Source organism: Talpa occidentalis, unplaced genomic scaffold, assembly GCF_014898055.3.
Source record: "Talpa occidentalis isolate TD23 unplaced genomic scaffold, MPIMG_talOcc4v2.1 talOcc4.12, whole genome shotgun sequence".
NCBI classification, from domain to species: Eukaryota; Metazoa; Chordata; class Mammalia; order Eulipotyphla; family Talpidae; genus Talpa; species Talpa occidentalis.
This window is the reverse complement of record NW_023601212.1, coordinates 102,328,862-102,343,168: the sequence shown is the minus strand read 5'-3', so window position 1 is coordinate 102,343,168 and position 14,307 is coordinate 102,328,862. Positions and strand designations below refer to the sequence as shown.

The following is a 14,307-nucleotide window of genomic DNA, read 5'->3' as shown; positions in this document are numbered from 1 at the left end:
AGCCCCAGAATGGCGGGGGTGGGGTGGGGGTGGGGGCGGGATTGGGGGGGATGGGGGGGCTGGCGTGCGGGAGCCCCAGGCCCATAACGGCATTTCCTCCCTCTGCGGCCTCCTCCACCCTGTGACCCGCGGGCGGGCTGAGCCACCCGGGACTGGTCCAACCGCATTCCGCCCTATCTTCCGAGGATAAAACCTGGGCGACCTGCAGGGACCCACACATCCCCGGACTCCACACGTCGTGGCCGCCGCGCCCACCACCCGCCATGGTGGCCGCCAGCGCTCGCCCGGCCCTGGGCCCGGCCGGCCGCGGGGTCTTCGCCGCCCTGCTGCTCCTGCTCCTGCTCCTGCTCCCGGCTCCCTCGGGTGAGTCCCCGCCGCCCGCCCTCGCCAGGGCCCCTCCCGCGCGCCTCTTGTCTCCCGCGGCCCCTCCTGTCTGTGCCCCCGCCCGCCTGTCCGCGGGGCCGGCTGGGTCTCGCCCGCCCGTCCGCGCCAGCTCTGTCCACCGCCGGCGTGTCATTTGCCTGCTTCGAGCCTCAGTTTCCCCTCCAGCCACAGGACTGGTGACAGGCGGGCACGAAGGACGGGGCCGAGGGCCTGCGGGGTGCTCGTCTTCACAGACGCCCCCACCTGCGGGCGCTGCCTCCGTAGGGCCCCTGCGGGGAGCGGCCAGGATCGTGGGCCCGAGGGCGCCGGGAGGCCTGGGTGTTCCTGCCGGGACGGGGCGGGCGGCAGCTGGCACAGCCGGGCAGGCGGCTGCGGGAGGGGGCCGGGGGCCGGGGCTCTGCCGCCCGGGGCCGCGGGGGAGCCGCCTGGGGTGCAGAGGGCCTGGGCGCCGGGCACTGGGGCTCCTCTCCGCTCGTCTGACCCCGGCTTCTCTTGCCCCCAGCCCTGCACGCCGTCCCGACCCCCGGTGAGTAGGCGGTGAGTGGCTGGGGCGGGGGCCACGGAGGGGACGCAGGGTCTGTCTGTCCTGGTCTGTCTGCGGGGCAGGGCGGGCAGGGAAGGCGCCCAGAGGGCCGACCCTGGAGAGGGCCACCTGGGTCGCCCGGGGCCCAGGAAGGTCAAAGCCAGGGGCGGGGGAAGGGGGGGGCTCCAGGGGGTGAGCGGGAGGGCGCCGGGAGGCGGGGCGGCGAGGAAGTGTGGGGAGATGGGAACCGCGCCCCTCCTCCGCCAGCCCCTCCGGCCTGCGGGAAGCCCCAGCAGCTGAACCGCGTGGTGGGCGGCGCGGACAGCGCGGACGCCGAGTGGCCGTGGGTCGTGAGCATCCGGAAGAACGGGACCCACCACTGCGCGGGCTCCCTGCTCACCAGCCGCTGGGTGGTCACCGCCGCCCACTGCTTCAAGGGGTAGGCCCGCCGCGCCCCACAGCCCGGCCCGGGGCTCCCCGGGGACCCTGCTGCTACCCAGGCGCCTCCGCCGCTGTCCGGGGTCTTCAGAGGGGTCCTCCCTCCCCAGGCGCCCCCGGCACTGCCCGGCGCCCGGGGCCCTGGTTGACCCCACGCTTCCTTCCAGCAACCTGAACAAGCCCTCCGACTTCTCCGTGCTGCTGGGGGCCTGGCAGCTGGGGAACCCCGGCCCGCGGTCCCAGGAGGTGGGGATCGCCTGGGCGCACCCCCACCCTGTGTACTCTTGGAGGGACGCGACCCGGGCAGACATCGCCCTGGTGCGCCTGGAGCGCCCCGTCCAGTTCTCTGAGCGGGTCCTGCCCATCTGCCTGCCGGACGCCTCCGTGCGGCTCCCTCCGGACACCGACTGCTGGATCGCCGGCTGGGGCAGCGTCCACGACGGAGGTGCGGCTGCCCCCGGCGGGTGGGGGTGGGTGCGGGCGGCGCGCCCTGGAGACCGGGCACCACGGGCAGCAAGGCGAGGCCCGCGGCCGGAGAGCAGCGCCGGGCTGGGGCGCGGGCGGGAGCGTGTCCGGCAGGTCTGAGCGACACGGAGCAGTGAGGCTGCGGGCGGTGCAGGGAGGCCGAGAGGAGGCCCGTGTGGCCCCGGCCTGCCCGCGGGCACTGTGGAAACGCCCTGAGCGCCCCGCGGACAGGCACGGGCAGCAGGCCACGGCGCGGGCACGATGCCCAAGAGGAAGCGGGACAGTGACCCTGTCGCACGAGCCGGGGGCTTAGGAAGCATCATCTAGAAACACAAAGTGGGCTCAGTACGGAGGCAGGAAAGTGGGGGAGGGAGCGGCCCCAGGAAAGGACAGCGGGCAAGGCCTTCACCCCAGTTCCGGAGATGGGGAGCACTGCGTCCTGGAGCCCACCGGTGAGGGCGGCCATCCCCCGCGCCCACCCCTGTCTCCGCGGGCAGGTGCTGGGAGCAGGGGGTCTGCAGGCTGCCCTGGGGCCCGACCCCCTACGCTGGGGGTCCACCAGTGACCACTCGGTGACCATTTGTCTGTGGCCGTCTCCTCGCTGTGGACAGGGCCCGAGAGGGGCGCCCGCCCGTGCCCTCGCCTGTCCGTGGCTTGAGATGCCAGCCGGGGTGCAGAGGCTCGATTCGGCACCCTTGGGCACCAGCGGGCACAGAGGCGAAGACCTAGGCCCAGAGTGATGACCCGCCAGTCCCGGGGCTGGGGGCGGGGAATTGTGGAGGCGACTAGGAACGCTGCCTGAGCCTGACCACCTCCCCCCCCAGTGCCCCTGTCACACCCCCAGACCCTGCAGAAGCTGAAGGTCCCCATCATCGACTCGGAAGTCTGCGGCCGCCTCTACTGGCGAGGGGCCGGGCAGGGCGCCATCACCGAGGACATGCTGTGCGCCGGCTACCTGGAGGGCGAGCGCGACGCCTGCCTGGTGAGCCCCCTCCAGCCGCCCCACGGGCCCGGGCCTGCGCCGGACTCTCCAGGACCGGCAGTGAGGGTGGCCGCCCGGTGCCTGCATAGCCTGGCCTCCGCCTGCGGGGCTTTCACTCACCTGCGCACATACCAGACCGGGCAGCTCGGTGCCCTGCACCCACCTGGGGCTTGCGTTCTCCCCGGGGGCTCTCCCCTCCCGCCCCTGCTCCTGCCCGGGGGGTGGTGGCAGGATGGTGAGGGCGGCCCCTGGACACTGTGGGGTGGGCTGCAGTTCCCACTGGCCCTGGCAAGTGGCTTCTCAGCCTGAGCATCCTCCTCCATAGAGCAAGGGGTGCTCTCCGGCTCAGAGAGGGGGGCTGCTCTCCCAGAGATCCCGAAGGCTGCTGCAGGCCTCCAGGGTGGAGTTGGAGTGGCGCAGCCTCCAGGACTAGGAGGGACTCTTAGGCCACCCTGTGCCCCACGGGCGTTCCTAACCCCCCTCCTCTCACAGGGCGACTCCGGGGGGCCCCTCATGTGCCAGGTGGAGGACACCTGGCTGCTGGCGGGCATCATCAGCTGGGGCGAGGGCTGCGCGCAGCGCAACCGCCCGGGCGTCTACATCAGCCTGACCGCCCACCGCTCCTGGGTGCAGAGGATCGTGCAAGGGGTGCAGCTCCGCGGCCGCTCCGGGGACGCCGGGCACGCCGGGGGCCGGGCCCGCGCGGAGGGGGCGCCGCGCGCGGCCGGGGTCGCCCGCCTCGGGGGTGCGCGGAGCCGGCGCCCGCTCCCGCCCCGCTGACGCGCGCGGCGCCTGCCTTGTAAATACGCCGTCTACCTCTGGGGGCGCCCGCGAGCCGGCGCGGGACCGCCCCTGCCGGGAAGCCCCGCCCCGCCCCGGGCGAGGCCCCGCCCCTACCGGGAAGACGCGCTCCTACCGGGAAGACGCGCCCCTGCGCGAGGCTCCGCCCCTGCCGGAAGCACCGCCCCGTACAGGCCCCGCCCCTGATGATAGCCCCGCCCCTATTCGAAGCCCCGCCCCACCCCGGGAGAGGCCCCGCCCCTACCGGGAAGACGCGCCCCTGTCGGAAGCCCCGCCCCGGGTCAGGCTCCGCCCCCTGCCTGTATATACTTGTTCCCGATTTTTATAGTTCTGTTACCCCCCCCACGATCTTATTTATTCCCCCGATTTCAATAAATTATTTATTCCCCAGCTCCTGATCTCTCCCCGGAGCCCTGTCCGGTGGGTGCTAAAATGGGCGCAGGTGGGGATGAGGAAGTGACCTGGCCAGGGGCTCCGTCTCTGTCCACCTGCGGCTGGGCCGCGACCCTTGACCTCTGCAGGGCGGCCGAGTGGCGCGGGCACCCAGTTCTAACACGCTTCAGGGGGGAGCTGCAGGGTCCCCTGGGCCCCAGGGGCCTGTGGGGCTCCTGAGCAGGCTGGCCTGAGAGGCGGCGCCAGAGCGGGCGCCTGTGACCAGCGGCGGGCTGTGAACCGGCCACTGGCCGTGGGCGCCGGAACACCGTGGGCTGCGGGTCGGGGAGGGGCTCCCCGGTGTGGGCAGCGCGCCCTGGGCCTCCACACCCCGCGGCGGATTCGGTGACTCACTCATGACCCTGTGAATCCTCCCTCGCAGGAGGGAGCAAAACAATGAGACAGCAGGTCTGTGGGCCCAGCCGGTCAGGCACCTGCTTGAGTCACCTGCCTGCGCCCACGGGGGCTGGGGTGCGTGGGGTGAGCTGGGCCCCGGGGCCCGCTCTCCCGCAGCCGGCTCTCCTAGCCAGCCCTCGCTGCTGCCCAGGGCCGGCGGGCCCACCGTCTGCCCGCTGCGGGGTGGGGGCAGCGACGCTGCCCGCCCAGGGCTGCCGTGGGGCTGCTTGGGTGAGCCTCGGACCCGGAAGTGCTTCCTGCAGCAGCGGTGGCTCCAGCCCCGGGGGACCACTGGCCAGGGTTGGGGAGCAGGGGGCCCGACCCCTCTGCTCACAGCTGAGTGTCAGGCCTGTGGGGTGAGGGGCTGAGGGCTGCTCTGGACCTGGGTTCCTTGTTGGGAGCACAGTTGGGAGCTCAGGCTCTGAGGACCCTGGTGACCCCTGGTCACAAGAGCCACTGACCGGCCTCCTGCCCAGCAGAGATGTGGCCTGTAGCAGGGGTCATGCAGATGCCGAGCGCAGCCTGACCTTCCTGACCCACCTCCACCTGTCCCCACTACTCTGATGCGCGCCCCTCCTCTGTGCCCTCTGGCCCCCTCCGGCCCCCGTGCTGTCCCTGGTCTGCTGCATCCTGCTTCTGTCCCTGAGCATTGTCCCTGTCCTGTCTCGCTTTCTGTCCTGCCCTTCTTACCTTGAGCTCTGTCCCTCAGTTTCCTGCCTTCAGGACACAGAGGACCCCCCTGGGGTGGGCTCCTAAACCATCTGGGGCTTCCCGGCAGGGGCGATCCTGCGCCGGCTCGCGGGCGCCCCAGAGGTTGTGAGTGGCCTGCTGGAGCAGGGCCCGCGGGAGCCTCCTGCCCTCCTGGAGGAGCCTGAGGGGTTGCTGGCCCTGGAGGGGAGCAGGCACGTGGGTCTGCAGTGGGACAGGATGCCCAGCGGCCCCTGCCCAGTTAGGGTGGGGGTGCTGGGGGCGGTGCTGTGTCAGCTCCCTCAGGATCCTAGAGATGCCCCTTTGCTCCTGGGTCGGAGGCGGGGTGGGGGGGGGGGTTGAGGGGGTGGGGTTGGAAGACGTCCCCTGGGAACCATCTGGGTGGCGGCCCCCTGGTGGTCAGGGACAGCAGCACTGGGGCCAGTCCCCTGAGTCAAGTCCGGAGCACCCTGGGGAGAGGCCAGCAGCCTCCTCCCAGGCTCCAGGCGGATGTCTCTGCTCCCCCGGCGGCCCTGCGGAGCCCTTACTGCCCTGGCCAGCGCCGGCCACACGGGGTCAGCGCTCTCTCCTCAGGAGCCTGGAGGTCTGGCCTCGGCTCTTCCTCAAACTCCAACCCTCAGAAAGACTCCGAGCCTCGTGCAGCCCCCCGGTCCGGCTCCTTGGGGTGGCTTAACCCCCGACTCTATTCCCCTCCCTCCTGCGCCTTCCAGCCTCCTGGCAGCCTCCTGGCAGCCTCCTGGCAGCGGCCCCGGGTCAGGCGGGTGGGCGGTGGAGGCGGAGGTGGGAGGGTCCCGGAAGATGTGTGGGTTCGGATGGAACGTGTTGTTCGGGCCTCTCGGGTGCGGACGCCGGGTCCGCGTCCCAGGCTGACGGCTCCCGTGGCCTCTTCTCCCCTCCCCCTCCCGGCCTCGCTCTCGGGCTGCCCCGACGGGCTGCCCTGCGGCCTCTGGCTCGGCTGAGCTGCCTGTGCGGCCCCCGTGCAGCGGACCCCCTACGCCGTGAGCTGGGGGTGCTCGGCCCGTGAGCTGGGGTGCTTGCCCGTGAGCTGGGGGTCCTCGGCCCATGAGCTGGGGGTCCTCGGCCTGTGAACTGGGAGTGCTTGCCTGTGAGCTGGGGGTGCTCGCCCGTGAGCTGGGGTGCTCACCCGCTGCTGTGTCTGGGGCATGTCATTTAGCGGCGCGGCCAGAGGATGATGCTGAGCAGCAGGCGTGAAAGGAAACGCCTGCCTCGAAATCCCTTATTTGCGCCTGAGCTCGCGCTCGCCGCCTGGCACAGGCTCCCGGGGGCGACGGGCCCGCCCTGTGGCTGCGAGTCCGGCCGGACTCAGCCGCAGCCTCCTGAGCCTGGTTTCCTGGGGGGGAAGGGACCTTCCCCTGCCACCGCCTCAGGCCCCGTTGTGCCTCGGAAGCGCCCCGCACTCGGGCCCAAGGCCCCAGGGCCTGCCTTGTCATCGCCAAATCCCAGGCTCTGCGGCTCGGGAAAAGCGCCCCCGGCCCGCGCCCCCCCATTTCCGCTAGGGCCCCCCCGTACAGCCCCTGCCCGGGGCCACCACACTGGCCGCTGCCCTGGCGGGCCCGCAGCCCCGCTGCCTGCTCAGGACCCGGCCGCCACCGGCTCCACGCCCTCACCCACGTCCGAGGTGAGCCCTGGCCGCCGGGCTTCCTGGGGTTCCCTGCTGCCCACAGAGGCGCTCTCGGGGTGCGGGGTGACAGTCCCATTTGCGGAGTCAAGGTCACCCGGGTCACCCAAGCTCAGTCAAGGTCACCCAAGCCAGGCTCCGTCCTGACTTGAGGCCCTTTGATCCCCGAGCTGCTCAGCCATCTCAGCGCCCCCACTCCCTCCTGGGGCTCCCGAATCCCGGGGGGCAGCGAGGCGGCAGGTGTGCTGGTGCAGAGCGCAGCCCTTGGGTTCCAGCGCAGGTCCCACACTGTCCCTGTGTCCCGCTCCTGTTTCCTAACGCTGCAAGCGTGGTTGTGTAACAGGGTGGTCCCAGGAAAGGGGGAAGTTCCAGGTTCCCTGCCCCACCCAAGGGAGGGTGGAGCTGAGCAGGAAGAGGAGAAGCTGCAGAAGAGACTGAGGAAGGAAGGAAGCAGGATGGAGCCAGGAGCCCTGGAGGAGGCGCATGGAGCCTAGAGACACGTGAAGAAACTGCGCTTGTCTTTTGGTCGTGGACGGGGTGACACAGATGTGGGTGAGACCCGTGGGGAGGTGACCATGGCAGCCTTTATCTTAATGTTGATTTTGCTCTTTTCCTTCCGGGCTTGTCTGGTTGTTTCTGGCCCTTTTCTGTGGGTCCCCACTGGAAGATGCTTTAGACTCGTGGCAGGCCTTGGGGCCTTGCTCTGGGCCAGTCCCATTTGGATGGACTTTTACCCACGAGGGGACGGGTCACTTTGGGTGCTTCATCTAGAAACTAGACTCTTTGCCTTACCTGTATTGTTTCCTAGTTTTATTAAAGTTCCTTCCCCTTAAAGTCTCCTATGTTTTCTGTTGATGCGGCGGATGGCAGAACCCATTTAGAATAGGCAGGTTTGCGGGGTTTGGGCTGCCCCTCTCCCTGTCCTATAACAGATTTGGCGTCCAACGTGATTTAGGACAGAGCCATCCGTGGTTAGTCAGCCCCATGGGGAAATTGGGCTTCCCTATGGCACTGGCTACCATAAGCGCAAATGTGATTTTTGGTTTCTCTAGTGTGTTTGTTTCATATGTCGATTTGCTGTTGGAAAACTGTCTTGGGCTAATCTGTTATAGGACAGGGAGAGGGGCAGCCCAAACCCCGCAAACCTGCCTATTCTAAATGGGTTCTGCCATCCGCCGCATCAACACAAAACATAGTGATACCGGAATTGTCAGGCCTAGTCTCCCAGCCAGGAACGGATTCCAGGCTGCAGGGCAGTGCTGAGCCCCAGCCGCTAGACCCCCCAGGGTTGGTGTCTCACGAAGCCGCAGCAGGAACTTCGCAGACGCTCAGGCAAGCAAGCGAGAAGAGGCAGTTTGTTTAGAAAAAGAAAAAGTTTATTGAGGAGAAAAAGAACAGAAATAAAGTGGGACTCCCAGGCCAGGGAACCAGGCCTGGGAGGGGCAAGGAAGCCAAAGTGGAATTGTGTTTCAGGGAATATATATCTTTTTTTCCCTCATTATTCTAAAACTTCACCAGTCTCTGTGATTGGTCAGTTCTCGGCTGTCTCACTTAATTTGCTGAGTGGGGATCTTCACATTCCTTATCTAACAGCTTTCTCTTTTCCCATTTGTTGCATCTTTAAATTTATGGCCCAGTCCTCTGGATGGGCCTCCCTGCATTGAAGTTAAACAGCTGCCCTTCTAATGGGACCATAAATTAAACCACTCTCCATTTCTCCAATCTCCGCCTCCCTTTACCACCTGAAGGAAACCAGGACCAGCATTAACAATGTTGTCCTTGGTCCTGGCATGTTTGTTTTTCCCAATGGAATTGGTTATATTTCTTTGGTTGTCCTTATCTCTGAAGCCTCCCTAAATTCTTCAAAGGTCCCCTCCTGCACTGTCCCTAAAACTGCCTAATAACCCTAGCTTGCCCTGTCTCAATAGGACACTTTAAGGGGAAAGAACTTTAATAAAACTAGGAAACAATACAGGAAAGGCAAAGAATCTAGTTTCTAAACGAAGCACCCAAAGTGCCCCGTCCCCTCGTGGGTAAAAGTCCATCCAAATGGGACTGGCCCAGAGCAAGGCCCCAAAGTCTACCACAAGTCTAAAGCACCTTCCAGTGGGGACCCACAGAGAAGGGTCACAAACAACCGGACAAGCCCGGAAGGAAAAGAGCAAAATCAACATCCAGATAAAAGCTGCCATGGTCACCTCCCCACGGGTCTCACCCACGTCTGTGTCACCCCGTCCACGACCAAAAGACAAGCGCAGTTTCTTCACGTGTCTCTAGGCTCCACGCGCCTCCTCCAGGTCTCCTGGCTCCATCCTGCTTCCTTCCTCAGTCTCTTCTGCAGCTTCTCCTCTTCCTGCTCAGGTCCACCCTCCCTTGGGTGGGGCAGGGAACCTGGAACTTCCCCCTTTCCTGGGGACCACCCTGTTACAGTTGTGGCTGCCCGGAGCCGCCTGCCGCTGAGGCCGCGCTCCTGCCGGCGGGGTCTCCCCCAGCGCCTCTGCCCGGCCTGCTGACTGTGCCTTTGTCTCTTTGTTTTCTTTTCAGATATTTTTCAAAAGATTTATTTATTTATGCATACAAGAGCCGGGGTGCAGGCCAGAGTTGCGGGGGGTGAGAGGATCCACCAGAGACAGAGTGGGGAGCAGAGCAGGCTGACTGACTGAAATCCACTGCTGAGGGGAGCAGCGGGGAGACAGGAGAGGTCTGCTGCGTCATGCCGGTCACCTCCCTGGCCAGGGATCGAACTCGGGCTGCAGAGGCTGCGGACAGCTTCATAGCACTGAGACTAACCCCTGCGCGACCAGGGAGGCCCCGTTTTCGGTTTGTGTGGGTGGTAACAGCGTTTCCTTCTCTTGCCTTAAGCTGGCTTCAGACCCCTTCTTCAGGAACCGGGTGTGTCCCGGAGGTGCCTTTGTAGGGGTGTCTGTGCCTTTGTAGGTCCCGTCTTTGTGGCCATAGAACTGCACCAGAAGGGGCGAGGGCGGGACCAGCAGGAGTGCCACCAGGCCGCCCCATGCCCATGAAGGGTTCCCCACCCTGCTGTGCCTCTGGCTTCTGGGGCCATGGCCGTTCCCTCCCCGAGGCCCAAATGTCTCCTGTAGCCTCTGCCAGCCTCCCTTCCAGGCCTTGCTGACCGTGAACGTGCCGGGCGAGGGCCAGGCTGGTCAGGCCCACAGGCTGGGAACGGTCCCCTTTGCTGCCACCCGGCCCTGGCGCTGCTCCGTGTCACTGTGGTCTGGCGAGCCGCAGGCAGCTGGCAGCTCCCTCTGCAGCAGGACCTGTCACACCCGCTGGGCTGCGGCTGAGGTCGCCCCTGCCTGGCTACTGCGGCTCCCAGGCCCGGGCCCCGCCGGTGCGGCGCCGGGGTTCTGAGGTGGGCGTGCGTCCTGGCCACAGCACGGCGTTGGAGGCGCGGTGCAGGGGAAGAGAAAAAGATATCAGGCTTTTCTGCCCTTAGGATGGATGAGGGATCCTTGCGGTCCTGAACGCACGCCGGGTGGCGGCCCCGGGGTGTGGGCACGTGTAGATGGATTCACCTGGGCTGAGAGACTGGGCTTCTAAGGGCGGCGTCACAGATGCCAGCAGAACCACGAGAAGCGGAGAGCGGAGAGTCAGAGCGAAGGAGAGCGAAAGCGCAGCAGAGACCAGCAGAGAAGGCCGGAGAGCCCAGACAGAGCGAGGACTTGCTGGGGGCTGCCTGCCTCCCGGGCCCCCCCACCCCCCGCACCCCTGCCTGCCGTGTGCCTGGTAAATCCCCATAAAAGCCGGCAAAGCCCCCGAGGGCTCCAGGACTCCGCCGTCCCCCGTCTGCACAGAGCATAGAGATCCTGCCCTGTGTCCTTCCTGCCACTGCACGCGGACCGATTCTCCTTGCCCTGCGGCCTCTCCCGACACCGGCCTGGCTCCGCTCATCCTGGGTAGCTGGCTCGGCTTTGCCGTGGCCGTGAACACAGGCGGCTTCACTGTGCTGCATCTGTAGCCTCGGGGACTCGGCTTGTTCCTGATCGAAGGCCGCATCCCCTGCCCCGCCAGCCCATCTCCTTCCTTCTGCTCTGCGTGTAAGACCTGCCGCTCGGCAGCCATTTTACTGCCAAGAGGCTAAAGTGGATGTGCTTGAGCGGGCAGACTCAGGGGCCTCCCTGGGGGCCAGTCTCAGGTTTTCACCACCGCGGCCTGAGTTTGATCCCTGCCAGGGAGTGACCCCCAGGGCACAGCAGACCTCTCCTGTCTCTCTGCTGCTCCCCTCAGCAGTGTACTTCAGTGAGTCTGCCTGCTCTGCTCCCCACTCTGTCTCTGGTGGATCCTCTCACCCTCCCACACCTCAGTCTGCACCTCAGCTCTTCTTTTTTTTTTTAATAAGATTTATTTATTTATGCATACAAGAGCTGGGGTACAGGCCAGAGATGCGGGGGGTGAGAGGATTCACCAGAGACAGAGTGGGGAACAGAACAGGCAGACTGACCTAAGCAAACTGCTGAGGGGAGCAGCGGGCGGGTCAGGAGAGGTCTGCCGCGCCATGTGGGTTGCTCCTTGGCTGGGGATTGCTTCATAGTGTGGTGCTTAACCCCTTGCGCCACCAGGGAGGCCCTACACCTCAGCTCTTGTGCGCAAAATACATAAACAAAAAAGACTCTGCAAGGCCTTGGGCGACGGGGACTGTCGCCGCTGTCTGAGGGATGAGCTCTGTCGCCCTTCATGCCTGCTCCACTGGTGCGCCTGCCCAGACCCTGTTCTAGCTGTGGAGAGCGTTTTGCACTTTACAGAATCTCCTGTTGTCAAAGAAACACTGCTGCGTGCCAGGTCACAGCCCAGAGAGCTCTGGCTGTTCCACCTCAGGAGGCCCTCGCGGCGCCCACGGTGCAGGTGCAGGAGAGGAAGGACGAGGCAGCGCGGGCGGGACTGCCCCGCTTCAACGGTCCTCTGGCTCCTGGCTTCCCGTCCTGGCACAGCTGGCGGCCTGGCTGGGGCCCCTCGCCCTGGGACCCTCTGGCACCGGGACTAGGGGCGCTGCTGTAAGGTCCGGCGCGGTGAAGACAAGGAGAGCCAGGCAACATTTCTCAAAGGAAGGGAAAATGTATTGCGCCCCGGGCGGACCTCATGGACCCAAGGTGGGGGTCCGTGAAGCCGTGCCCATTGTGGGGGGGGATGTCCCTTTTATAGGGTGAGGGGAGGTGAGGTGTTGGATGAAACGGAGTAGGCACAGGGCAAAAAGAAAAAATAAGGGCCTCCCTGGTGGCACAGCAGTTGAGCGCTGGGTTGCGAAGTTGCCCGCAGCCTCTGCGGCGCCGGTTCAATCCCCGGGTGCTCCCCGGCCACCGGAGGAGGGTCCCACATGGCGCGCAGACCTCTCCTGTCGCCCGCTGCTCCCCTCAGCAGTGTACTTCGGTCCTTCTGCCTGCTCTGCTCCCCGCTCTGGCTCTGGTGAATTCTCTCACCCTCCCGCGCTTCTGACTGTACCCAGTGCTTGTATAAATAAATAAATAAAAAAAAAAGAAAAAAAAAAAAAGAAAAAATAAGATTAGGATCAGAGGCCCTGAGAGGGGTAATACCTTGCCCGAGGCCGCGCTGATCTGGAATTGCCAGGCACAGACAGAAGAACGGGACGTGGCTTGAAGAGATGGGATTAGAAACAGAGGAGGGAGAGCCAGAGGGCCTCTGCTCTGGAGGCTGAGTGGAACCTGGACCAGCGCCGCAGTGATGCGAACCCGAGTGGGCCCCAGCGCGCATACACACTGCGTGTCCACACGGCCCTGCTGCTCATCTGTCAATAACAGGAATGGCTTTCCCGGGTCTGGGAGAGCTGAGGCTCATCTCAGAGAGCTTTGCCTGGATGAAGCGGAGAAAACAGGGTGTAGAAACAAAGAAAAGCATGATCATGATCGCCGGGCCTGCTAGGGGCAGGATCCGCGGCAGTAGGGAGAGCTGGCCCAGGTCTGGGAATGCTGGCCCCAGCTTGGGCTGACGAAGTTGGTCAGAGGGGGTTTCGCGGGTCAGGTGAGCAAGCCCATGCACGTGCTGGAGGAGGGGGAGACACCTGAGTACACACGATTTCTCACCAAAATCTCTCTCAGACCGTCAACACTTTCTTTTGCTTTCTCCCCTTCTAATACCAGTCCATTTCCCCAGCCTGCTTTAGTTATCCCAAGGCCCTTCGGAATACCCATCGTCAATACATTGCTTTTTGAAACACACACATACCTCACCTCACTTGCATTTACCAGACTTAGCAGAACCCTGGCGTCAGGAGGGATTCACCGCCATCTGCACAAGGACGAGAAACACAGATGTGAGGTGGGCAGCCCCTGCGGCTTTCCGTCCCCTGCCCGGGGATGTAACCGGCAGAGATCGGTGTCCACAGCCTGCATCTGCTGGGCGATATTAATGTTTCCATTAGGCTAAGGTCACCCTGCAGGGTTTGAATCGGGGGTGGAGGTGGGGTGGGCTCCCCGTCTGGAGAGGATTTTTAAAAGGGGGAATTCCAGCTGGGCTGACACTGTGCGAGACTCCCAAGCCGCAGAAGTTTCCAGGGGACGCTGGACCCCAGGCGTGCTCGCTGCGGGACTGGGATGGATCATGGCCTGGGGCTTCCTGGAGTAGGACGACGTGCGGATTTTCCAGCTGAGCAGGTCCGTGGTGGGGGAGGGCTGGTCCGTGAATAACCTCTGTCCACCTCGGAGAGTCCCGCTTGGATTCTAATCCACTGGTCCCCGAGTCTTTCTTAAGGGGAGCTCGAGAGCCTCTCCGGCTGCTCCTTGCAGCCCACACGTTTTACCACCTGGGGCGTCAGAACCGGTGGCTCTGGAGAGTCAGGACTGGCAGGGGACAGCTGAGACTCAGATCCAGGTGGGGCAAGTAGACGGGGCTCGCTCAGGTGGGATTCCTGGGAGGCCGGTAGAGGAGGACACAGGGGGGCCCCCAGGGTGCCCAGGCCTATGGCGGTGGTTGTTCTTTATCATCAGCGGATGAAAGGCAGGTGCCTTGAGTTTTTGTGGGATCGGGGGGTTTGGAGAAGTCTTTGTCTTTGCAATAACTTTCATTCCGATTTGAGAGGTTGCAGCTGAGGTTGTAAAGCAGAAGGAGGTTGTCCTGCAACTTCTAACCAAGGGGCCTGGGAAGGGACTCGAGTGAGCCGGGAGGCTGTATATAGAATTGGTCTGGGTGCCCTGGGCTGTCCATGACCACTCTGTAGGGGCTGGTGAGTGGCCCCAACCAGGGTGGAGGTAGGCCAGGCCACGGGGGGCGACAGTGGAAGGAGACGGCGGGGAATCCTGAGGAGGGTTAGGAGATGTCTGGAGCAGCGGGAGGATGAGAGCAGCGCTAGGGTCTTGGAACCATGAGGGAGTAGCCCCGAGTTTGGTCAGGAGGTCGCGGCCCAGGAGTGGCGTGGGGCAAGAAGGCAGGACTAGGAAAGAGCAGACCAGCGGTCTGGGCTGAGAAGGAAGGCCGCCGGCGCCCGTGACCGAGGCCTGAGAAGGATGAACTTGCCCGGAACAGGAGGGAGGACAGAGAAGATGGCCCCGTGTCAACCAGAAAGGAGAT

At 65.0% G+C, this 14,307-nt stretch overlaps 1 protein-coding gene across 1 annotated transcript; it reads left to right on the top strand.

The window, feature by feature from the left end:
- The first annotated feature begins 263 nt into the window (after positions 1 to 263).
- Positions 264 to 11,784, top strand: PRSS22 (serine protease 22). The gene is made up of 10 exons (XM_037508099.1): positions 264 to 363; positions 887 to 910; positions 1,175 to 1,346; positions 1,513 to 1,790; positions 2,635 to 2,792; positions 3,285 to 3,537; positions 5,200 to 5,327; positions 5,840 to 5,909; positions 6,647 to 6,768; positions 11,605 to 11,784. Exons 1-10 carry the CDS (start codon positions 264 to 266, stop codon positions 11,782 to 11,784), a joined length of 1,485 nt encoding a protein of 494 aa, XP_037363996.1.
- Positions 11,785 to 14,307: the final 2,523 nt, after the last annotated feature.